Source organism: Protopterus annectens, chromosome 1.part1 (assembly GCF_019279795.1).
Source record: "Protopterus annectens isolate FY-2018-M chromosome 1.part1, PAN1.0, whole genome shotgun sequence".
NCBI lineage: Eukaryota > Metazoa > Chordata > Ceratodontiformes > Protopteridae > Protopterus > Protopterus annectens.
This window is the reverse complement of record NC_056726.1, coordinates 1252392075-1252418887: the sequence shown is the minus strand read 5'-3', so window position 1 is coordinate 1252418887 and position 26813 is coordinate 1252392075. Positions and strand designations below refer to the sequence as shown.

Here is a 26813-nt window from a genome sequence, read left to right as displayed (position 1 = left end):
ATGACATTCAGTCATATAATAGTAAGCGGTCTCAGGACATTGGCATCAATTACTTGTGCCAGAAGGTCTTCAGTCATCCCCATTGTAGAAAATTAAAGCATTTGAGACACCATTCTAGAAGTAAAGGCAGGGTTTTGCAACCAAAATCTAAGTGTAGGTTAACAGCGCAGCAGGTACTTTCAGCTCAGTTTTGACTGTTCATGCTCAGAAACAGTCTTCTTAGGTTGATCTTTTTAGATTCTTCTACCATGAACAGTTTATGGCTGCTTCTTCCAGGTTTTCTTCACTCTGGTTGATTTTATTTCCAAAAGCTGCTGCTGCTGCAAACACCAAGGTCCCCCATCCTTAAAGGGAAAAACACTGATTAAGCTTTTGTTTTTAATATCACATGTAGTAGCTCATTAAGCAAACCTGCTCTAATTTATAGAGCCGTGTATCTTTTTATTCTTAATTTTTTTTAACAGAGCACTATTTATTTGAAAAGCATCACTGTGTTTACAGTGAACCAGAGAGAGACTTATGGAATCCTTTCAGAATACAGTCTACTTTTCTTATTTTACTTCTGTTATAGCTTGTATAACACATTGGTTTAGCCACCAACTTACAGTGCCTAGGTACATTTCTTAACTGTAGTTTAGCATCCAAGCAGGCTGCAGTGGTGCAGCGGTTAGCATTGTCGCCTTACAGCAAGAGGTTCTCGCTATCAGTTCTCAGCTGGAGTGCCTTCTGTGTGAAGTCTGCATGACTTCCAACGTGACGTTTAAAGACATGCAAGTAGGTGCGTGCGTGAATGGGTGTACCTTCTTTGAAGGTTGGACGTCGGGCTGGCAACACGGTACCGTAAAAATCCACTGCCAATCATAAGCAGACAGGAATTCTCCTGTGGCAACCCCTGATGGGGAAAAGCCGAAAGGCATTACTTTAGCATCCAAGCAAGTTGTATTTACCTGTTAATAGTTAGCTTTTCCTGTTCTCAGATGGAACATACAGTATTTATAAAAAAGTGAACACACCTCTGTTAAAATGCCAGGTTTTTGTGATATAAAAAGAGACCACAATATATCATTTCAAAACTTTTCCTACCTTTAATGTGACCTATAACCTGTACAGTTCATTTGAAAAACAAACACATGTTAGGGGAAAAAATAAAAAAAAAAACTTACAATAAGTTCGTTGCATAAGTGTGCACACTGTTAAACTAATATTTTGTTGTGTGCACACCCTTAAACTAATACTTTGTTGAAGCGCCTTTTGATTTAATTACAACATTCAGTCGTCTTGGGTACACACCAGCCATCAGTTAAAGAGATGCTGATTAACCCCTACTAATAAAGTTCCGGTGTCCTAGTAGGATTTTCCTGACATTTACTCAATTGCCTACTACAGCAAAAGCCATGGTTCGCAGAGAGCTTAGAAAGCATCAAAGGGATCTCATTGAAAGGTATCAGTCAGGAGAAGGGTACAAAAAGTTTTCCGCAGCATTGGATGTACCATGGAACACAGTGAAGACGGTCATAAAAAAGTGGAGAAAATATGGGACAACAGTGACGTTGCAAAGAACTGGATGTCCCTCCAAAATTGATTAAAAGACAAAAACTGGTCAGGGAGGCTGTCAAGATACCTACAGCAACACTGAATGAGTTGCAGGAATTTCTGGCACGTACTGGTTGTGTACTACACGTGACAATGATCTCCACTCGACTATGGGGTAGGGTTGCAAGACAGAAGCCTTTTCTTGCACAGAAAAATGACCAGGCCCAGCTAAAATTTGCAAAACAATACATCAGGTCTCCCAAAAGCATGTGAGAAAATGTGTTATGGTCTGATGAGACCAAGGTTGAACTTTTTGGCCGCAATTCCAAAATGTACGTTTGGCGCAAAGACAACACTTCGCATCACCAAAAAGAAAACCATCCCCACAGTGAAGTATGGTGGTGGTGGCCGTATCATGTTTTGAGGTTGCTTTTCTTCAGCTGGAACTGGGGCTTTAGTCAAGGTGGAGGGAATTATGAACAGTTCCAAATACCAGTCACTTTTGGCCCAAAACCTTTAGGCATCTGCTAGAAGGCTGAAGATGAAGAGGAATTTCACTTTTCACCATGAGAATGACCCCAAGCCTACATCCAAGTCAACAAAAGAATGACTTCACCAGAAGAAAATTAAAGTTTTGGAATGGCCTAGCAAGAGCCCAGACCTAAATCCAATAGAAAATCCATGGGGGGATCTGAAGTGGGCTCTGCACAAGAGATACCCTCCGTATCTGACAGATTTGGAGGACTTTTGCAAGGAAGAATGGGCAAATATTTCCAAGTCAAGATGTGCCATGCTGATAGACTCCTACCCAAGAAGACTGAACGCTGTAATTAAATCAAAAGGTGCTTCGACAAAGTGTTAGTTTAAGGGTGTGCACACGTATGCAACCAGCATATTGTATGTTTTTATTTTTTATATTTTTTCCCATAACAGATTTGTTTTTCAATTGAATTGTATAGGTTATAGGTCACATTAAAGGTGGGAAAAGTTTTGAAATTATGTATTATAGTCTCACTTTTTCATATCACAAAACATGGCATTATAACAGGGGTGTGTAAATTTTTTTATATCCACTGTAGGTGTACTTTAATAAACTTTCTTTTGCAGTTAATACTGCTGTAACCGCCTGTACTGCATAGTATGTATTATTTTTCTTTTTGTGTGTGTAATCCAGTTAGCTGTTTTCCTTATCCTAATGGCCCAGATCATGGCTGTAAAGGGTTTGCTGACCAGTTAATTTCCCTGGTTAACTAAGAATGCATGGTAAGATAAACAAATAGTATAATGTAGGCTCTCTGTCTATCAGATGCTGAGAGTTTCTTGCAAGCTGAATATGTATTCAGATACAATTAACTCTGTTATCCAGAACTCAAGCAACCAGAAAGAAAAATCGAAGAAATACAGTACAATTTTCATGTGTTGCACTTTGTTTCCTCTCCGCAAAAACATACCTTACATTTTTAGAGTTTGAGTTTTAAAAAGGAGAAGATAGGAATAAATTTCTTCTCTCCCCAACCTAAGAACAAGTCAAACCAAACAAATAGTATAGGGTACAGTATTATGCCTATTTTTAATAGTAACTCTCAAGTAACCAGAAACTACAGATGTTCTTCGTGTTTCACTGTTGCAGTCATCGCACTTGGGTTTATCTGTCTGCAGGTAGCCCTCAGTCGGCCCGAATACCAGATCCCAGAGTCTTGGGATTTCTGCATCTGATGCCGTCACCTCTTCCATGACATCAGGGGTATAAAACATGCAACCAACACCATTACATCAGCTTTTCTGGTCGTGGAGTGTCCGAAGCAGTATGCAAGTGCTGGTCAGCCGCCTCCTGAAATTTTTGTTTTTAGAGTTTCAGACCTGAAGTCTTTTAAAAGATAATTATCCCGTTGGGGATCCTTTTTTCTTCCTCTAACCGATGTCAGAAAAAGTTAACAATTGTCTTGCCTTTGGAAAGCAAATACCTCGTGGAGGTTTTCATTCTTACTGCGTCACCTGTTTAGGCCCAGACCATGATGTTCCTCGCTGTCGGTTTTGTGCCTTGTTCAATGCCCGAACTATTCACTGTCTGGCTATTTTTGTCACTAAATTCTTTCGCTCTCGTTCTCTGTATCCCAAAATGGCTTCTATAAGCCATCCAACTACTGATCTGAAAAAATGTAAGGATGGAAGACTGGGACAGACTGCATAGGCCGGTACTCAGTGAGGTGCCTTCGCAGCCCCTGATACCCGCTTCTACAGATTCGCAGACGTCTGCTGAGTCCCATTCAGAGTCGGGTGTACCGCGAGTTGCTTCTTCGACTTTGGAACCTGCAGATGTCTCCACCTTGGATGGGTCCGGAACCGCTGTGCAGGCACCGGCTTCTGAGGGTGTATTCCAACCTTACGATGTTCATTTTAAACCAACATCTTCGTTTTTGAGTAAAACTACCAACTTTGTCAGGCTCAGAGTTTGCACTATGCCTAGAAAATCGACGACCAAAGTGCATGCTCAAGCTCCCATGCCACAGAAGCAAATGCTTAGAATAGCTAAAGACCTTATAACTTTACTTGGGGGAAGTCAGCCTTCCCCCTCTATAAGACAAAGGATTGATTTTTCCTTCTGATTCTACAAACCGTGAGTCCGATGATTCTGATCCTTCTGATTACCAGGACATTCCCTTTTCTACCTATGAGGATTCAGATGCAGAGGATTCCATTCCCTCTGCCTCCCCTCCAGAGGACTTTTCTTTTGGTGAAACCTTGCATACCTTAAGGGAGCATTTCCGCTGGGAATGCCAGGGCTACCCACATTCCAGAAAGAGACTCAGAGAATTTTTAGACTTGCCTCAGTACAGGCCTCTAGCTATACCCCCTGCCCTGGATATTGTAGATGATGTCTTCATGAAGTCCAGTCTTACTCCTGATTGTTTACCACCAGCTCCTAGAAAGCTTGACAGATACTACAGAGTACCTGACTCTCACAAATTTCTCTTTAAGAATCCCACTGCGGATCCAGAGACCATTTCCCAGGGACCTAAAGGTATTAAGGCCACTAGAGCCAAAAACCCTACCCCTTTGGACAGGGATTCTAGAGCTTTAGACAGATGAGGTAAGAAGGTATACACCTCTGTAACTCTTGCCAAAAGGGCTTTAAATTGCAGTTTCATATGTTGAAGTATCAGCATATCATGGAACTAATTAAACAGAAAATGTTATTGCCACCAGATTGTGCAGAGAATAGAGAGTTACAAGAGTTAATGCATTCTTCAAACCAAGTTAATAAACATACTTTGCAGGGTGGTTTTGATGCCTTAGAAGCATCTTGCACGGCAACTGTCAGTGGGTCTGTACTGAGAAGGCATGCTTGGCTGAAAGAACAAATCCTGTGAGACCATGTCAAAGCAAAGTTGCTAGATGCTCCATTGACCCGGGAACACTTGTTTGGCACAAAAGCAGAAGTAGTTCTTAAAAAGGTGGAGGAAAAAGCTAAATCTATGCAAACTGTTACATATTTCTTACAGGTACAGCCACCTAGATTCAGTAGTCATTGGCCTTCTAAACACTGGTCCTTTCCAGTCTCTCCCAGCCCTCCTCAGTCCAAACCCAGGGGGGCAACAGACCACCAAGACTACAGTCTCAGGGTATGCAAAGATCTAAGCAATTCAGTGCTCCCACCTCTAAAACCGGGAGTGGTAAGCCACCCTCTTATGGAAAATGTTCACAATGACGTGTCTATCCTTTTTCCCAGCCGTACCAAAGTACTTGCACCCCTAGGAGGAAAACTCTCCCTGCATGATAATAAATGGCATGTCCATTGCCCAAGACCAATGGGTCCTAAACATTGTATCCCAGGGATACAGATTCTACTTCCACTCGCTGCCAACCCCAAGTGGGGTGCCAGACCTTCCTCCAAACCAGTGGGCAGAAGCTCAAAAGCAAGTACTTTCTCTTCTCAGTATCAGGGTTATTCAACCTGTTACAATAGAGCTAAGGGGACAGGGTTTCTATTTCAGACTGTTCCTGGTGCCCAGAAAAGAGAGCTCGTGGCGCCCTATCTTGGATCTGTCCATTCTCAACACCTCCCTGGTGGTCCCAAAATTCAAAAGGTTTACACTACAACAGCTGCTTCCTATGCTAGACAAGGACTCATGGCTAATCATCCTAGACTTAAAAGAAGCTTAACTGCACATCCCCACAAGGGAATCTTGCAGGAAATATCTAGGTTTCAGGGCAGGCTCTATGCACTGTCAGTAATCTGCATTTCCCTTTGGCTTGTCTACTGCACCCTGGGTATTCACAAAGTGCCTGGCTCCAGCCATTGCATACTGCAGGCAGAGAAATATTAAAATTTACCCATACTTGGACGATGGCCTGATTCAGGCGAATAGTCCAGAATTGCTACTTCGGCACCTGGCATTCGTAAAGAAAGTTTTAACTTCTCTGGGTACTCCAACGAAAATAAATCACATCTGGTGCCCAGCCAAAAGATTGTATTCCTGGGAGCAAGCTTGCACACAACTTCCCAGATGGTATTCCTCACTCCAGCAAAGCAGGTTCATTTGACAAACTTCTTCAAACTAATGGCCTCCAAGACCCAGCTATCTGCAAGAAAAATACTGCAAGCCCTAGGGTTCATGGCTTCATGCAGTCTACTAATACCATATGCAAGACTGCATATGAGGAAACTTCATTGGTACTTAAAACGTCTCTGCTGTCAACTCTCTCAGGACTTGGACATGCTGACTCCTATATTCTTTGTCTAAGGGCAGAGTTCCTTTGGTGGGCAGAGGCTTGCTACCACAAGGGACTTCCTTTCCCTCAAACTTTCGCCGCCCAAGCCCTGTCAACAGGCGCATCAGACTATGCATGGGGGGGGCTCACTTGGCAAGCAAATGCATTCAAGCCAAATGGAGCCCAGGACAAATACACCTGCATATCAATCAAAAAAGAAACTTTAGCTGTAAAGAATGCTCTGACAGCCTTCAAATACCTTTTCCTTTCAGGACAACTCTTGATAAAGACGGACAACACCACAGTTTTATGTGGTACATAAACAAGCAGGGGGGAACTCATGCCTACCCACTCTGCAGGCTAACCGTGGCCCTGTGGAACACAGCCTTGAGCAACCAAGTATACCTGCAAACTCAGTTCCTGCCAGGCAAACAAAATACACTGGCAGATGACCTAAGCAGAAAGCTACTGGACCCACACGAGTGGAAACTGGAACCAAACTCATTCAAACTTCTAATCAACAGGTGGGAGACACCAGAGGTGGACCTCTTTGCCTCCCCCCAAAACCATCAATTGAGCAAACTTTGCACCAGAAATCCCCACAGCCAAGCATGGTGAGTGGATGCCCTAAGCATGGTGAGTGGATGCCCTATCCTTTACATGGGAAAATCTATCAGTTTATGCCTTTCCCCATCTGCCCCTCCTCTCAAAAGTACTACTTGGGATCTAGCAGGACAGACCAAGGGCAATCCTTATTACACCAGACTGGCCATGCCAGCACTGGTACCCACTCCTACGTAGTCTGACAGCAGTGCCACCCTGGTGCCTACATCAGACCCCCTTCCTGCTGTCCCAGCAGGAGGGACAGATTTTGCATCCTCAGCTGCAAACACTGAACTTTGCAGCCTGGCCTCTTCCCTGAACACAACACCAGCAACCCTCGGCTAACAGGTGCTGGGCATCATTTTTGAGGCCAGAAGGCCTAGTACTAGGAAATCCTATTCAGAAAAGTGGAAAATATATGTTCTTGGAGCCATTGGAGCCAATCTCTAGGAAACGCCACAGCCGTGCCCTCCTTACCTCAAATTCTAGATTACCTGGCAGACCTGCCCCACAAAGGCATTTCCTTTGCATTAATTAAGATTCATGACCCAGCCATCTCAGCTCATTACAATATGGAGCCACCTCTCTTTTTTTTCATCCTCTGATCAAGCAGCTCCTAAGAGGAGCTAACAATTTAAGACCCCCAAGGAGAGCTCCCATCCCTTGCCTGCAAAATGTTTCTTTGTACTTGAGAAGCTCACGCTTCCCACTTTTGAACTTGCAGCTAAAGCAGAGTTAAAATTCCTCTCTTGGAAAACAGCCTTACTTCTAGCCTTCACTTCAGCAAGAAGAGTGTCTGAGCTACAGGCACTAATGGATGTGGAACCCTTCATTATTTTCCAGGCTGACAGGGTCTCCATCAGGACTAACCCATCATTTATGTCGAAGGTGGCATCAAGTGTGGCTTTAAACCAGTCAATCCATTTATCAGCTTTTTTCCCTGACCCTCAGAATAAAGGGAGGAGGATCCTGCACTCCTTGGACGTGCACAAACAGCTCAGGTTCTACCTTGACAGGACTAAGCCTTTCAGAAAATCTGACCAGTTGCTAGTCAGCTTTCCTACAGGGGCAGAGGGCAAGGCCATTTCAAAGCAAACCATTTCCAAATGGATAGCACACTGCATCCATTTCTGCTACTAACACCTTGGAAAAACCTACCCAACAGGGGATCAGAACTCATTCCACTAGGGCTACCTCAACCTCTACAGCATTTCTCAGGGGAGTCCCTACCAGGGACATCCTGGAAGATGCAATCTGGAGTTATGTACACACCTTCACCAAGCATTGCCACTTACCTGTCCTTTCTAAATCCAGAACTGGATTTGCCACAGCAGTCTTGCAAGGCCTGCTCGTAAGCCCTTACACTTCTTGACTGCCTCCACCCTTACTCAGCTTCGGGAGTCAACCCAAGTGTGATGACTGCAGTAGTGAAACACGAAGAACATAGTACAGTTGTGTACACTTACCATAAATGTAGATGTTTGAGTGTATTCACTGTTGCAGTCCTGGATGTTCTTAGTGTTTCACTGTTGCAGTCATTACATGTGGGTTATCTGCTTGCAGTAGCCCTCATTCGGCCTGATTTAACAGTCTTGGGTCCTGCGTCGGTTCCTGTCCCTTCTTCCATGACGTCAGGTCATCAGGGGTATAAAACATGCAGCTGACGCCATTACATCTGTCTTTCTTGCCGTGAGATGCCTGAAGCAGAAGCAGTTTTCAAGAGTCGGTCGGCCGACTCCTGAATTTTCATTTTTGAGTTTCAGAACTGAAGCCTTCAACTAAAGCTAAGTACCCCGTTGGGGAAATGTTTTCTTGCTCCTTACCGATGTCAGTAAAAGTTAATAATTGCATTACTTGTGGAAAGCAAATACCTCACAAAGATTTTCATTCGTACTGTATTCCTTGCCTAGGCCCTGACCACAACATACCTTGCTGTCGGTTTTGTGCTTTATTTAAACAGCGCACTGTACGTCGTCAGTATATTTTCGCTTCTGAATATTTTGGTTCTCTGTTTAATTATCCAGAAATGTCAGTTAGCCATCCGACTACCGGGATTCCAAAAAAAACGCAAAGATAAAGACAGAGACAGGCCACCGAGGTCCAAAGCTGCCGACAACGCTTCTAAGCCAGTCACCAGTTCACCCGGTACTCAGTGAGGCGCTTTCGCAGCCCCTGATACCCGCTACTTCTGTCTCATGGGCCTCTACTGAGACCCATTCGGAGTCAGGTATGCCACGAGATGCTTCAACTGTGGAACCTGCAGATGTCTCTACCTTGGATGGGTCCGGAGCTGCTGTGCAGGCACCGGCTTCTGAGGGTATATTCAGGCCTATGGACTTGCATAATAAACTGATGCCTCCTTATTCATTTAGGTCAAAATCTCGAACTATGCCTAAGAAACCGATGCCCAGGCCGCATTTTCAGGCTTCTATGCCTAAAAAACAAATAAGAATGGCTCAAGATCTTATAACTCTAGTCAGGGGAAGCCAACCTTCCCCCTTCCAAGAGACTACGACTGAAGTTGTTTATGAATCTTTTGAACAGGATTCTGATTTTTCTGATTCTTCTGATGACTGGATTTGCCCTTATCTACTTATGAGGATTCTGATGCAGAGGACTCTATTCCTTCTGCTTCCTGTCCAGAGGATTTTTCTTTTGGTGAAACCTTACATACTCTTAGGGAGCATTTCCACTGGGAAAGCCAGGATTTTTCAGATTCAAAAAAAGAGGCTTAGGGATTTCTTACTCCTGCCTCAGCATAGGCCTTTAGCTATACCTCCTGTACTAGACATTGTTGCTGCCTTTTCAGATTCTAGTTTGGCTCCTGATTCTTTGCCTCCTGCTCCCAGAAAACCTGACAGATATTACAGGGTTCATGATTCTCACAAGTTCCTTTTTAAAAATCCTATTGCGGATCCAGAGATTATTTCACAGGGACCCAAAGGCATTAAGGCTTCTACTGCTAAAAATCCTACCCCCTCTGATAGAGACTCCAGGGCGCTGGATAGATGGGGTAAGAAAATTTACACTTTTGCAACCTTGGCCATTAGGGCTTTAAACTGCCAGTTTCATATAAGTATCGACAACATGTTATTGGATTGCTTAAACAGAAAATGATGTTAATGCCTGACTGCACTGAAAATAAAGAATTTACAGGATTTAATGCATTCTGCTGAACAGGTTGGAAAACATACTTTGCAATGTGGATTTGGTTCATTAGAGGCCTCTTGCAGGGCTGCTGTTACTGGGTCTGTGCTCAAAAGGCATGCTTGGCTTAAGGAGCAATCTTTGCTTGATCATGTTAAAGCTAAATTTTTGGATGCTCCCTTAAATCAGGACCGCCTGTTTGGCAACAAGGCTGAGGAAGTTCTTAAAAAGATGGAAGATGAAGCTAAATCTATGCAGACTGTTAAAGATTTCTTACAAGTTTAGCCTCCTAGATTTAGTAGGCACTGGCCCTCTAAAAATTGATCCTTTCCAGCCCCTTCCAGGTCTTCTCAAGCCAAACCCAGACACAGCAGAAACCCCAGATTTCAGTCCCAATGGACACACAAGACTAGGCAGTGGGGGGTTTCCGCACCCAAACCTGGGAGCAGTAAGACTCCCCCCTATGAAAACCCATCTCAATGACTTGCTTTTAAAACTTCTAAGCACTTCCCAACTGAATGCTCCTTTAGGTGGAAAATTTGGTCTGCAGGCCATAAACTGGAAACTCATTACCCAGGACAAATGGGTTTTAAACAGAATCCCAAGGATATAGATTTCATTTCCACACTTTACCAACACCAAGCAGGTGGCCAGATCTACCCCCAAATCAGTGGACAGAGGCCCAAAATCAGGTGCTCTCTCTTAAACATGGGGGCTATTCAGTTGGTACCAGAAGAGGAAAAGAGACAAGGTTTCTATTCGAGACTTTTCCTGGTACCCAGAAAATGCAATATCCTGGACCTTTCTATTCTAAACACCTTTCTGGTGATTCCAAAATTCAAAATGCTGACTCTTCAGCTGCTTCCTATGCTAGGCAAGGATGTATGCTTGACAACACTAGACTTAAAAGAAGCATACCTGCACATCCCTATCAGGGAGTCTTGCAGAATATACCTATGGTTCAATGCAGGTTACATGCACTATCAGTTCTCTGCACTGCCCTTTGGCGTATCTACTAAGCCCAGGGTATTCACAAAGTGCTTAGTTCCAGACATTGCATTTTGCAGGCAAAGAAATATTCAAATATATCCATACCTGGATGATTGTCTAATTCAGGCAGAAAGCAATGACATTCTTTTCAGTCATCTGGCCTTTGTTCAAAGGGTAATGACTTGTCTGGGGTTCACCATAAACAAAAAGAAATCCCACCTGGTACCCTGTCAACAAATTATATACCTGGGAGCAAGCTTGAATACAACTTCCCAGATAGCTTTCTTCACGCCAGAGAAACCGATACATTTGACAACTTAGTTCAAACAAGTGGCCACAAAAACCCAGCTGTTTGCAAGGGAAATACTGCAAGCCTTGGGGTTCATGGCCTCCTGCATTCTTGTAATTCCATATGCAAGGCTGCATATTAGGAAACTGCAATGGTTTCTCAAAAGCCTATGGTGTCAACATTCACAGGGTCTAGAAGCAAGGATTCCTATCATACCTTGCCTACGCCTAGAGTTCCTTTGGTGGGTAGAGACCTGCCACCAAAACAGGGGACTACCATTCATATTACCCCCTGCCGCACAAATCTTAACAGATGCATTAGACTGTGCATGGAGGGCTCACCTGGCAGGGAAGTGCATTCATGGCAAATGGCACCCAAGTCAAATGCACCTGCACATAAATTAAAAGGAAATGTTCATAGGTTGATACTAGGCTATCTGCCCTAGGGCATTTATAAGCCTAGCCAGAGTATGTTTAGCTTTCTCCACCCTTTTAGATTAGTTGACTGTGCCTTTGTATAGTAGGTCACAGAAGGTAGCCCTTTTAAGGTTTGTTTACTGTACCTCTATCAAGCAGCGACAGAGAAGAGATCCCAGGGGTAAACTTGCGATCTCCCATCCATTTGTCAAGATTTCTCTTGAAGAGGGTCAGTGAGGGGCTCTGCCTGATATGGATTTGGATTTTGTTCCAGAGTGAGGGGAGCCTCTGGGATATGAATCTGTCCCTCCAGCATGTCCTATTTATTTCTGTGCTGAGGTTCAGGTCCCTGGAGCATGTAGCTCTAAGGGATTTAGATTTATTGAGGTGAAGCATGTCCATTAATTCTGGGTTGGACATGGCTTTATACATCAGACACAGATCGCCTCTGAGTAGGCGGTACGCAACTGAGTAGAGCTGGAGTTTCTTTAGCTGAACTGCATAGGGCATCTGTATGAGCCCCTTGATCCTCTTGGTGAGGTACTTTTGGGGTCTTTCCAGTTGCTGAAGGTGTCTGGTAAGGTACATCCCAAACGGGGCATTGTACTCAATTATGGACCTGATAAGTGATGAGTAGAGGGGCACAATGACCTCTCTTGATGTAGATGTGAACCCTTTCATGATAAGGTGGGCTATATAGAAGGTCTTTCTAACCACTTTGGCAACGTGAAAGGAGAGATTGCTATCTACTTGGGTCCTCAAGTCCCTAATTACTTCCGTACTTAATGAATTACCACCTAAGTGGTAATTTGTGGGCACTTTGTTTTTTCCAAAGGGGATGACTATGCACTTTTTGGCATTTAGCTTTAGGCCATGGCTCTGGCACCAGTTGTCCGTCTCTGTGAGACCCTTTTGGAGGATGCTTGTGCCAGTTGGAGAGTTGATTATAGCACCCAGTTTGCAGTCATCTGCGAACTTGGTCAGCCATAGTCAACCCGTGTTGGCCTGTACCTCTGAGAAATATATACCGAACAAGAGAGGTCCCAGGACTGAGCCTTGTGGGACACCACTTGTAACTGGTTTAGAGTCTGACATGGCACCTGCTATTCTGACCATGTGGGTTCTATCCCTGAGCCAGTTTGCAACCCATCCTGTGACATAGGGGATGATATTTAAGCTGGTGAGCTTATTTATGATGCCCGAGTGGGGTATTGTGTCAAAGGCCTTTGCGTGGTCCAGGTAGGCTGTGTGGACTACCTTCCCTTCATCTATGGCTTTGGTAACTGTTTCAAAGTAGTCGACCAGGTTCGAGGCAAGATCTGCCGTTTACGAAGCCGAATTGGGTAGGATCCAGTGTCTGAAGGTTCCCGATGTCTTTGTTTATGATTTCCATGTTGATACATTCCATAGCTTTGCAGACCAGGCTAGTCAGGCTTATAGGGCGATAGTTTCCGGGGTCTGTTGTGGCACCACCTTTGTGGAGTGGGACCACTGTTGCTGTACGTCATTCCTTGGGAACATATCCTGTAGTAAGGCTGAGATTGAACAGTGATTTTATATGAGGGTTTAGTTCTTCTTGGAGCTCGTGTAAGACGCAGCCCGGGACACCATCTGGTCCCATTGATGCTGTGTTTTTAGCTTTGGCGAGGGCAGCTCTGACCTGTGCATCTCTGATCTCAGGAAGGCTACACTCTGTTGGGATAGTTAGAGTTAGCTGTACAGAATGCTCTGACAGCTTTCAAGGACCACATTCTTCCAGGACAACTAATGGTAAAGACGGACAACACCACTGTCATGTGGTACATAAACAAGCAGGGGCGTACACATTCTTAACCCATCTGCAGACTAGCCATGGCATTGTGGAACACAGCCTTGAGCTACCAAGTGAATCTACATGCTCAATTCCTGCCAGGAAAACTAAATAGACTGGCAGACGGACTAAGCAGAAACCTCATTGACCCACACGAGTGGAAACTGGAACCAAGGATTTTCAACATGTTGACAAGCAAATGGGGGAACCCAGATATAGACCTGTTTGCCTCTCCCCAGAACCATCAACTGGACAAATGTTGCACAAGGATTTCCCACAAGCTAGCTTGGAAAGTGGATGCTCTATCCTTCCGCTGGAAAAACCTATCAGTTTATGCCTTTCCTCTTCTGCCTCTGCTCTCCAAGGTACTACTAAAGATCAAACAGGACAAGCCAAGGACGATTTTAATTGCACAAGACTGGCCTTGCCAACACTGGTACCCACTCTTGCGCAGTGTCACGCTTGGCTCTGTGGCACTTGCCTTAGACTACTTCCCTGTTGTCTCAGCAGGAGAACCAGATTCTGCACCCTCAGCTGCAAACCCTGAACCTAGCAGCCTGGCTAATTACCTAATCTCTCCTTTACCATCCCTCAGTAAATCAGTGATGGATGTCATTTTAGAGGCAAGAAGGCCTAGTACTAGAAAATCTTGTGCTACAAAATGGAAAAGATTCTGTGCTTGGAACCAGTTTCAAGGAATGAACTCAGCAGTGCCCAATTTACCTCCGATTCTACAATACTTGACTGAGATGCTTCATAAGAGCTAGTCTTTCCTCCATCAAAATTCATTCCTCAGCCATTTCAGGTCATTATAGCACAGAGCCTCCCCTCTTCTCTCACCCACTGCTCAAGCAGTTCCTCAGAGGGGTCAACAATTTAAGGCCACCCAGGAGTGCTCCAACTCCAGCCTGGGATCTTAAATTTGTTTTGGAGAAACTCACTCTTCCTCCTTTCAATCCAGCTGCTACTGCAGACGTAAAATTTCTTTCCTGGAAAACAGCTTTCCTTTTGGCAATCACTTCTACAAGAAGGGTATCTGAATTACAGGCCCTTATGGCAGTTGAACCTTTCATCATCTTTCATGCAGACATGGTGTCCCTCAGAACCAATCCCTCCTTCATGCCCAAGGTGGTATCCATGTGGCTCTTAATCAGTCAATTCATTTGCCTACCTTCTTTTCTAACCCACAGAACAAAGGGGAATGGATACTGCACTCCTTAGATGTGCACAGACAGCTTAGATTCTACTTGGACAGGACTAAACCTCAAAGGAAATGTGAAAAACTGCTGGTGGCATTTGCTGCAGGGACAGAGGGGAAAGCTATTTCAAAATGGATAGGCCACTGCATTCATTTCTGCTATAAGCACCATGGAAAACCTATCCGACAGGGCATCAGACCCCATTCAACCAGGGCTGCATCTACCTCTACAGCCTTTATCAGGGGCATCCCTACTAGGGACATCCTAGAAGATGCCACCTGGAGTTCTGTACATACTTTAACCAAGCATTATTTGCCAATTTTCTCTAAATCCAGGGCTGGTTTTGCCACTGCAGTCTTGCAGGACCTTATAGCTGGTCCTAATTCTATTTCAATTCCTCCTCCCAACATTAGCTTTGGGAATCTACCCAAATGTAATGACTGCAACAGTGAAACATGAAGAACATAGTACAGTTACCGTACACTTACCATAAATGTATGTAGATGTTGGAGAGTATTCATTGTTGCAATCCTGGTCACCCTCCCTCCAGCCCCCTTTACTTCCTTTGGCTGTACCTCTACTCTCACTTATGCTCTAAAAGCTTTTTGGTGTATTTGCTTTTTTGTTGGAGGTATATCCTTTTATTTATAGATTTAATTGCTTCCCATTAGGGGGGCACCTGACATCTGGGACCAGAAAAACTGATGTAGTGGCATCTGCTGCATTTTTTATACCCCTGATGACCTGACGTCATGGAAGAAGGGACAGCAACCCACGCAGGACCCAAGACTTTGTTAATCGGGCCGACTGAGGGCTACTGCAAGCAGATAACCCAAATGTAATGACTGCAACAATGAATACACTCAAACATCTACATTTATGGTAAGTGTACACTACTGTACGTTACCCTCCCTTCAGCACCCTGACTTTTCTAGACTTTCTACTTGTCCTCTTTTTGGCCATATCTTATGGCTATGTTGTTTACTTTTTACTGGATGTTTTCCACACCATGTAATTGCTTCCTATTTTTGGGGCTCCTGACATCTGGGGCAAGAAAAACTGATGTAAATCCCAAGACTGGTATTCAGGCCGACTGATGGCTACCTGCAGGCAGATAACCCAAGTGTGATGACCGCAACAGTGAATACACTCAAACATCTATATTTATGGTAAGTGTACACAACTGTACTTTATCTGGCATCTACCAATCCCCTTGTGTGCCCTGTTAACTGTTTACTGTATTATTTTAACATTGTAGGTGCCAGATAGTCATTGATTTTTGATTTTGCAAGAATTAAGCTTGCTCAGTAATCGGCATGAGCTGTTGAGCTGAGGGGTTACCCACATTTTCCTGGTGTGGGGCATGACATAATGGTGGGGGAATTGGATTTGATAGGCCCACTGAGAGGGACTTTTTGCCAGTGAAATTATTCCATTTTATGAAGCTGTTGTGAGATTTTGTGGTGTCTTTCTATTTTTATTTTCCTTAAACATGTCCATACTTCACTGCGTGTTTCTTATTGTAACCTTGGAATTCCGAGCATTAGGCTGCAGTGCTTAACCAAATATCTTTGGGTTTTGTTGCACTTGTGTGTGCATTTCAGAACAAGACCAATGCTTGTTAAAATTCTCTGCCTGAGAAAATGTAAATGTGTGCATTTTTGAGAGAGAGAAGCATTTTGATAACAATAACTTTGTGGTACTAATTCTTTTTAGACTCAAAAGGTTATTAAAAGAACTCTTTTTTTTTTTTTTTTTGCAGTTCACAAATGAAACAAGATCTGGATGCACCCAGGTAGGCTTTTCTTGGTGACAACTTTGTTTTCTTTATAGAAAACTGGATAGGAGAGTTTGTAGTGATTCCTTTGTTTATTTTTGATTATTGTGTGTAATTCTGCAAATTACTGTTGATAGTCTGGAAGCCCAGCACTAGTAATTACTGGAAAAAAAAACTTGGGACTGTTTTTGCCTTATTATCCAATATCCATACAATGTGCAGTATTAAAATACCGTGTTAATTTTAATTGTATCTAGATAGACTTTACAATCTCAGCTTTAGATGTAACTTAGCAAGTGTTAACATTTTAGGTCCCCTTGGACCTCCTTGTTACAGGCCCATCCCTAAGTACCCAGTATCCACAACAGTGTCCACCAGCTACTGGGCACCCCCCCTGGACTTGCTCTGATTTTTGCTTGGGCCAGTTGTATATCATGATGGTGTCTCGGGGGCTCTGCTTATCTTGGCTTCTGTCAGGGGGTGGGGTCTCTGATCTACCCCACTCATTGTTTTTTGTGTCTGAGGACAAGCCCCCCTCCTTGGACTACTTCCCCCTTAAGGAGCATATGGACTAGCGTCCTCCTCCTCCTTGCTGCTCCTCCTCCTGCTTGAGCTGCTAATCAAACCCATGTCTGCTGGGTCAGGTTTTAGCATTTTGGCCTCTGAAGGTGTAATATCTTTTTGAAAATACCCCGGACAACACCAAGAAGGGAGGGGGGGTGTCTATATTCATCAAGGACACCCACACCTCAAGGTTGGTGGCAACGCACGATGCATCGGAGACCATCCAGGTGCAATTAACCATAGGCAAGACTGCTCTGCAATTTGTAGCATGTTACAGGCCACCCTCTCAATCTCAGGAACCTCACATAGCTTTCCTGAAAACACTGGAGGGGATAAATGTATCTCCAAACACCATCATACTAGGTGACTTCAACTACCCAAATATAGACTGGGATCACTACTCAAGCCCCAACACTCTAGCCCAAAGGTTCCTAGAGTTCATAAACTCAAATGCCATTGAACAACTAGTCACCATCCCCACGAGGAGAAAACATACTAGATCTCATCATCACGAACATGGGGTCACAGTGTTCAACACCGGAAGTATACCCTTCACTGGTGAGATCAGACCATAAACTAATCTCACTGGAAGTCCACATCCCGCCCCCACCTGAGATAAAAAAGACCACAGTGAAGAACTTCTCAAAAGCAGACTTCACACTACTAAAGACTGGTGTGGTTTCTTTTAAGGCCCCCGAGCCTGCGGAAACCATTACTCAAGCTGCTGAATCACTTACAAATGCCTTCTACCAGCACCTACAGGACTGCATGGATCAGGCAATCCCAAACAAAACAAAGACTCTTTGTACCAAAGGCAAGCGTCCAGTCTGGTGGACCCCAGCCATAAACAAACTCTACAACGAAAGGAGGAAGCTACTACAAGATAGAGCAAAATCCTTAAAAGGGAAAACACCTTTGATCATTATAAGTAAAATACTAGGAGCTCTCATAAAATCATCCAAGGCAAATTTTGAGAGAAAAGTCGCTAAGGACTCAAAAGACAATCATAAGGCCTTCTTTAGCTATGTTAGAAACCTGGGAGGAAACTCCCAGATATGCTCAGAATTAATTCCAAATGATGTAAAAAATACTGAACCTATAGACATTGCCAACATACTGGCTGACAGGTTCAGTGCAAACTTCTCCCCCCCCCCCTCCCCCCCAAAAGGTGAGATATCTATACTAGAGGATTGTAACCCTCCAAACATCTCTAACGCTCAGGTGAGAACTGCTCTTTCCAAGGCAAAAAACACAGCATCCATGGGACCAGATCGTGTCCCCGGTTGTGTGCTCCACGAACTCAATGAGGAATTAAACCCGCAGTTTGGGCAGCTGTTTAATCTTAGCCTCACCTCAGGATACGTGCCTAAGGAGTGGTGTACGGCAACTGTGGTCCCACTTCACAAAGGCGGTGCCTCCACCGACCCTGGAAATTACCGTCCCATCAGCTTGACAAGCCTGATCTGCAAAGCTATGGAGAGGATCATAATGGAACTCATAAATAAAGACATAGGGGACTTGCAGACTTTGGATCCGACCCAGTTTGGCTTTGTCAAAGGCAGATCATGCCTTTTAAACTTGGTTGACTTCGAAACAGTCACCAAGGCCATTGATGAGGGAAAGGCAGTCCACACAGCCTACCTCGACCTGGCAAAGGCTTTCGACACAATACCCCACTCAGGTATCATTGAAAAATTCATCAGCTTAAATGTAAACCCATACGTCACAAGATGGGTTGCAAACTGGCTGAGTGACAGAACCCACAGGGTCAGAGTTGCTGGCGCCATGTCAGACTCAAAGCCTGTCACAAGTGGTGTCCCACAGGGCTCAGTCCTGGGCCCACTCCTGTTCGGCATCTACTTTTCAGAAGTACAAGCAAACACAGGAGGATTATGGCTGACAAAATTTGCAGATGACTGCAAACTGGGCGCCATAGTTGAGAACACATCTGACACAGATATCCTTCAGAAGGGTCTTATAGAAACGGATAACTGGTGCCAGAGCCATGGCCTAAAGTTAAACGCCAAAAAATGCATAGTCATACCCTTCGGAAAAAAAAAGGTTACCTCTAGCTACCATATAGTCGGCAATCCACTAAGCACAGAAGAGGTTATCAGGGATCTGGGGACCCAGGTTGACAGTAACCTTTCGTTTGACACTCACGTTGCCAAAGTAGTTAGGAAGACCTTCTACATTGCCCACCTGATCATGAAGGGATTCACATCTAGATCAAGGGAAGTCATCGTCCCCCTGTACTCATCACTCATCAGACCAATGATTGAGTACAATGCCCCATTCGGAATGTATCTGACACGACACCTGCAGCAACTGGAAAGGCCCCAAAAGTTCCTCACCAAAAGGATAAAGGGTCTCAAAAATGTCCTATGCTGCCCGACTGAAGGAACTCCAGCTCTATTCAGTCGCTTACCGTCTGCTCAGAGGTGACCTGTGCCTGACATACAAGGCCATGTCCAACCCAGAATTGATGAACATGCTTCACCTCAAAAAATCTAGATCCCTCAGAACTACAAGGGCGGGAGACTTAAACCTTGACACGGTTATTAATAGGACGTGCTGGAGGGACAGATTCATCACCTAGAGACTCCCTATGCTGTGGAACAAAATCCCGGTACATGTGAGGCAGAGCACCTCGCTGGCTTTGTTCAAGAGAAATCTTGACCAATGGATGGGAGATCGCAGATATACCCCAGGGATTATCTCAGTGTCACTGCTTGACAGAGACACAGCAAAATAATGGGCATAGAATCCTCCAAACTAAAGGGGTGGCGAAAGCCACAAAACTCTGGGCTAGGCTTATAAATGCCCTTGGGCAGATAGCCTAGTATGAACCTATGAACATGTGTAATCTTTTATGCACTTGTCAGTTGAAGTATGTCTGCTGTGTTATACTGTTAAGGATAAATCCGGTCTGATGCATTCAGAATGGCAAGTGTTGCTTCATACTGCTGCTCAAGTAGTTGCAGTTGAATTTTTGTGTTTACACAGTCAAGTTCTTTTGCTCTTCCTTGCATTTCTTCCATTTTATATTTGAATTTGCAGCTGTGGTATGCTTATTTTAAAAATCATTGCTCCACTAGTATTCCTTATCTGCAGGAGTTCAGAGGATATCACAAAATAAGAAATAGCCAGTATGACAGCATAGCCTTGTATTGATTGAGTGGTCCTTGTTGCATTTTATTCATTTTCTTATTTGGACAGACTCCTCCTTAGGTCTTTTGTGTCTTAGGAAAAGAACTAACAGGTCTGCCTGTGGAAGACAAATTCGACCAAGAGGCCATCACTTAGGGCCTGTTTTGCTTGGGTGAAAATCAGGTCAATGCCACTTTTTGAATAAAAACACACACACACACTGTGCCACTAGAGTTATAATTTCCTGCCGTTTCTAGAGCACAAGTATTTGGTGTTGGGGCAGGGTATGTCTGCCCTTTCCCCAACAGTAGAGCCACCGACAAGTAGTCCAAAAATTAGAAAAGCCTTCAAAAAGGAATGCAGAAGCTAAGGAAACCCTATAGCATAGTGCTTAAAGATGCATTGTGCAGAAAGCAGGAGGTCACTAACGCCACCATTCCCACAGAGGACTTATGGAGCAATTAGTCTTGGTGAAGCTTTGCTTTGACCACCCCAGTCCCACTGTGTTCATGTTTGACTTGGCTCCTTCAGAGGCAAACAGAGGGATTGCTTAATTTACTTTAGCCAGGCCTTCTCAGAAGTTGATTTGACATGCAGCCCAAACACTGGTTTTCATGTACCTATGACAGATATTAGTGTTTTTCAGTTTACATTACGGTTGTGGCTCTCCCAAGAAGGCTGTCACTAATCCTTTAGTGTGTGAGACTCCAGAGTGTTAAGCTTGTATGCTTGTTACTGAATAGCAGCATAACCTGTCAAGGGAATTTCCCACTTTCAGTCTGAGAGTTGGCATTTGAAGTTTGGACGCCAATTTTTCCAGTTGCCTGAGTATGCTGATATCCAAAGATGGTGGAGCTGTGATATGTAGACACCACAGGCGCAACTTTTTTTTTTATTTCTGCATTAGTGTCCTGAGTACTTGTATCAAGTCACTTATATTAACTTTGTACTTGAGTGTTACTATTTAGAAGCTGTTAGTATGTGTTTTTTGATTTTGTATTTAGTGAGTTGGAGTTTATTGTACATCAAAGCATTTCACCTTCATTTAGCTGTATTTTATCAAAACATCATGCACAAATTTAAAATGAACATGCATCAAATAAAAACAGATTTGAAAAAGTGAATAACATTGTACCTCATCCTTCTCTCTCATAAGCAAGTGACTTATAGAAACCAACCAAATATTGGTAACAAAATGTCCTTCTATTCTTATGCTGCTGTATTTATGACATCAGGGAGTTTGCTCTGGTGAACTTGCGAACGTCTGGCTGTTATACAAAAGTTAAATGCTACCACTAGGGTGTGCGCAACGTTCAGCTCCTCTTTTGTGACGTTGGTTGTAAATGGACATCTGGTATAAAGCGGACATCAGCACGCATCCACCTCAGAACTTTTCTACCGCATGTGTGACTACCAGTGCTGGTCGCCGCTTTATTAGAAGTATTTTCTACAGCCAACTCCATACAAGTACCCCATAGGGGTTTTCTAATCTTTACTTGGTACTGCTTTCGGTTTCATGTCAGGTAGGAAGGGCAAGTGTAGATGTGGAAGGCACATTCCACACAAGGATTCACATGAGCTCTGCCTGTTCTGTCTAGGCTGAGATCACAACCATATCACTTGTATTTTATCAGGCCTTTGTCCCTAAAACCCTTCGAAGCCATCTAGCAGCTTTGAATTTGTACCTTGCGAATCAAAGACTTAAACGTCTAATCACACATATGGATCCGACATCCGAACCCTCAGAAGAGCCCCCAGTCAAGAAGGCCAGAAATAGCAGGCCTGAACCGACTGCTGCACCCTCCAGGCCAGTGAAGGCTCTGAGTCTGAAGCTTCCTTCGGCGGAAGGCCCAGAGGAAACTATTCTGTTGCCTGATGTCACATCCCGGAAGGAACTCTGGCATCCGAGTCAGTCGCCGTAGAGGAACTTAGGCTCGTTATTTCTGGGGTACCACATGGGGTTTCTCAAATTGTAAGTACACAAAGACAAAGAACCAGACATTGTGGGGTGCAGGTGGGAATCAGGCTCTCCTACTCTCCACCGTTTTTCACAAACTTCTCCACCAGAAACTCATAGGAAGATAAAACAGAAAACCAAGCATATTTCCAAACTCTGTCTTTTCTGAGCATCAAACCATCCCCGGATTGGCAGGCCTTTACCCAAGGCTTACTCAATGCTTTCCTGGCCTTATGTCACCATACCCAGGCCCCTACGGCTTCTATCCCTGAGGGAGGAATCCCTGACTACCCCTCTGCGGAAGAGGATTCATCCGAGGATGAGGATGAATCCCTTGCCTACTCCTCACAAATGGCTTCTCCCCTGGGATATGCCTCCCCAGAGGGAAGAGTCCAATGGCACAGATTGCCCAGGCGAGGATCTCACCTTTGGTGAGACAATCACTAAGATGCAAAATTGTTTTTAAATGGGATAGCAGCCAAGTTACAGAGACTAAAAAATTCTATGATTTACTTGAGTCCCTAGCCCTTCTGTAGTGCCCCCTGTTTACCCTGCATTTGTGGATAAATTCAATTCTGCTTCTAAAAATCCTGATTCACAGCCCCCAAGTGTCCAGACAGATTCTGCAAGATGCCTGAGGCAGCAACCTTTCTCTACAAGCCGCCTCCTGCAGATGTTCTTCGTGTTTCACTGTTGCAGTCATAACTGTAGGGTGCTCCTGCCGGCAGGCAGCCCGAGGTCGGCCGGAATCCCAAAGTCTGGGTCCGGCATCGGCTGTATAAGCTAGTATCCTGACGTCAGTACGCCTTGGTACATAGCCCTGAGCCGACGCCATCTTCTCCAGTCTTTCTTGCCGTGCGGTGGAAAGCAGCTCGCAAAACGTTGGTTGGCGATTTTCGAACAGCGTCTTTGGTTGTTGTCGGTCCGAAGTTCTTACTTCTCTTCTCAAAGCTAAGTACCCCATTGGGGAATCTTTTTCTTGTTCCTCCGATGTCAGAAAAAGTTAATAATTGTATAGCGTGTGGGAAACAAATACCTCATAAAGATTTCCACTCTTACTGTCTACCTTGCTTAGGCCCTGACCACAACGTTTCTTGTTGTCGGTTCTGTGCCAGGTTCAACTCTCGTACTATCAAGCGCAGGTACGATTGGGCTTTAAATTATTTTGGCAGACGCTTCAATTATAGAATGTCGTCGGACACTACCGGAGTTAAAAAGAAGCGCAAAGACAAAGACAGGCCTCCGAGGTCCAAACAGGACTCGTTGCAGCTGGAGCCAGCGTCCGGTTCGGCTGTCGTCAGTGAGGCGCTTTTGCAGCCCCTGTCGTCCGCCACTTCTGAACCGATGGCCGATACGGACTCCCATGGGGAGCCATCAAGGCCTACTATTTTTACTGCTGCAGGACCTTCGGACGTCGCTCCTTCAGATGGGTCCGGAACCGCTGTGCAGGTACCGGCTTCTGAGGGGGTTTCCAGGCCTACTTACATCACTATTTCAAAGGCAAAGACAAAGACTCCTGCTAAGTCTAAAGTTCCAGCTCAAGCTGCTTCTGAATCCGCTCCCAAGACACAAAAACAGTTATTGAGGATGGCTGAAGATTTGATTACAATGATTAGGGGTTCTCACCCCCCTCCTGAGAAAAGGCCTCGACAGGATGTTACTCTGGATTCCTCTGACCAGGCTTCTGTATCTTCTGTTTCTTCCTCTGATCAGGACTATTCCTTTCCCCCTTATGAGGATTCGGATGCTGAGGATTCTTTGCCCTCGGCCTCTCCGCCTGAGGATTTTTCTTTTGGGGAAACCTTGCATGAGATGAGGGAACATTTTCATTGGGAAGGACAGGAATATTCTGCTTCCAAAAAGAGGCTTAGAGAATTTCTTCTTCTTCCTCAGCAGAGGCCTTTAGCTATCCCTCCTGTCTTGGACATTGTAGATGATGCTTTTTCTGAGGCTAATTTGAATCCTGATTCCATGCCCTCCTGCTCCTTCTAAGCCTGATAGATTTTATAGGGTTCCTGACTCTCATTTATTTTTATTCAAAAACCCTTCTGCAGATCCTGAAACTATTTCTCAGGGCTCTAAGGCTGCTAAGGTTGCTACTTCTAAAAATCCTATTCCCTCTGAGAAGGATTCTCGTGCTTTAGACAGGTGGGGAAAAAGGTATATACTTCTGCTACCCTGTCTGTAAGGGCTTTAAATTGCCAGTTTCATATGTTTAAATATCAGCAATTTCTTTTGTCTGTTTTAAAGCAAAAGCTTGCTTCCCTTCCTGCTTGTGCAGAGGATAAGGAACTTCAGGATGTTTTGCATGCTACTGAACAGGTTAATAAGCATAGCTTACATTGTGGTTTTGATGCTTTGGATGCTTCTTGCAGGGCTGCTGCCTCTGGTACTGTGATTAGGAGACATGCCTGGCCGTGAACAAAGTTTACCTGAACAGGTTAAGGCTAAGTTATTAGATGCCCCTGTTCAACAAGATGTTCTTTTGGTTCTAAGGCTGAGGAAGTTATTAAAAGATGGAAGAAAAGGCAAAGTCCATGCAGACTGTAAAGATTTCTTGCAGGTTCAGCCTCCTAGATTTTCCAGGAATTGGCCCTCTAAAATTGGTCCTTTCCCACGTCTGACAGGCCTCAAAGGGGAAGATATAGACGCTCCAGAGGTCGTGGTCAAGGCCAGACCTCTTACAGATCTAGACAATGGACTGCTTCTTCACCTAGAAGGGGAGAAGACAGATCCCAATCTCAAAGAAAGCAAACTCAATGACTCTCTCGGTTGGGCTTCAGGACCCCTTCACCTGGACGCCCCTCTCGGAGGAAAACTGTCACTTTTTTACAGAAATTGGACTCATATTACTCAGGACAGATGGGTATTGGACGTGATTTTAAAAGGTTACAAGTTCCACTTTCACACTTTGCCAAGGACTCACGGTTGGCCAGATCTGCCAAAACTTCAATGGTCAGAGGCCTCAACTCAAGTGGATGCTCTTCTGGCCATGGGAGCCATAGAGCCTGTTCCACTCTCGGAAATGGGAAAAGGGTTTTATTCAAGGCTGTTTCTGGTTCCCAGAAAACAAAACTCATGGAGACCTATTCTGGACCTTTCTGTGTTAAACACCTTTTTGGAAATTCCAAAGTTCAAGATGCTTACTCTGCAACAGCTAATTCCAATGCTCTCTCAGGACGCCTGGATGGTGACATTGGACTTAAAGGAAGCCTATTTGCATGTCCCTATCAGACAAGAACGCAGGAAATTCCTCAGGTTCAAGGCAGGTTCGAGGCACTTTCAATTCTCTGTTCTGCCCTTTGGTTTATCTACTGCCCAGAGTCTTCACCAAGTGCCTGGCACCAGTAGTGGCTTACTGCAGACTTCAGGGGATCCAGATTTACCCCTATTTGGACGATTGCCTTATTCAGGCAGACAGCAAAGATCTTCTGATTCAACATCTGGACTTTGTTCAACGTCTTCTCCTACTACTGGGATTCTCAGTGAACATAAAAAAGTCACATTTGATCCCTTCTCAACAAATGGTATTCTTGGGAGCCCTCTTAAATACAACCTTACAAAGGGCCTACCTCACTCCAGAAAAACAAACTCAGCTGGCTTCTACTTTCAACACCTTGGCAACTCTATCTCAGCTCACTGCAAGGAAATTCCTGCAGGCTCTGGGCTACATGGCTTCCTGCATTCTGTTAATTCCAAACGCAAGGCTTCACATGAGAAAGCTTCAATGGTATCTGAAAAGTGTATGGTCACAGCATTACCACGATCTGGATATTCTGATTCCTCTGATCCCCTGCCTCCAGAAGGAGTTCCTCTGGTGGTCCAGGGCATGCACTTTAAACGTAGGAAAACCTTTTCGTCTCCCTCAACCTACTCAAATCCTAACCACAGACGCCTCGGATTATGCTTGGGGAGCACACTTTCTAGACAATTGCCAGCAGGGAACCTGGACAAAGGACCATCTTCACTGGCACATCAATCTGAAGGAAATGTTGGCAGTTCAAAATGCCCTTTTAGCCTTCAAAAACCTTTTACAACCTGGGCCTCTGCTAATTCGCACAGACAACACCACGGTCATGTGGTACATCAACAAGCAGGGGGGTTCTCATTCATACCCCCTTTGCAGACTAGCTATGGGTTTATGGGACACAGCTCTAAATTTGAATCTGCATCTCCAGTCTCAATTCATTCCAGGGAAACAGAATCTCTTAGCAGACAGCCTGAGCAGAAACATGTCAGATCCTCACGAATGGATGCTAGACACCAACTTGTTCAACAGGATTACTGCAGTTTGGGGATGTCTCCAGATAGATCTGTTTGCATCCCATCTCAATCATCAGCTGCCTCGCTTTTGCACCAGGTCCTTCCACAAAACAGCATGGAGAGTGGATGCCCTGTCCTTCAGCTGGAGAAACCTTTCAGCATATGCCTTCCCTCCTCTTCCTCTACTGCCTCGGGTACTACTGAAGATAAAACAGGACAAGCCCAAGTTCCTCATCTTGATTGCTCCAAATTGGCCTCGACAATTTTGGTATCCAACCTTAAAGCTCCTGTTCTCGGGGCCTCCTTGGATTCTTCCACTGAACCCTTCGCTTTGTCCCAGCATCAGGGTGAGTTACTACATTCCAATCTCAAGACCCTTTGCCTGGCAGCTTGGCTCTTCAA

At 44.5% G+C, this 26813-nt stretch overlaps 1 protein-coding gene across 5 annotated transcripts in view; it reads left to right on the top strand.

Moving 5' to 3' along the window:
• Positions 1–26813, top strand: part of LOC122809699 (zinc finger CCCH domain-containing protein 13-like) — a 1891555-nt gene that overhangs the window by 1027503 nt on the left and 837239 nt on the right. For all 5 annotated transcript variants that reach the window (XM_044081418.1, XM_044081393.1, XM_044081403.1 and 2 more), the window contains one exon: positions 16463–16495. In XM_044081418.1, coding sequence (XP_043937353.1) covers positions 16463–16495 — 33 coding nt within the window. The remainder of the gene's footprint in view (positions 1–16462; positions 16496–26813) is intronic.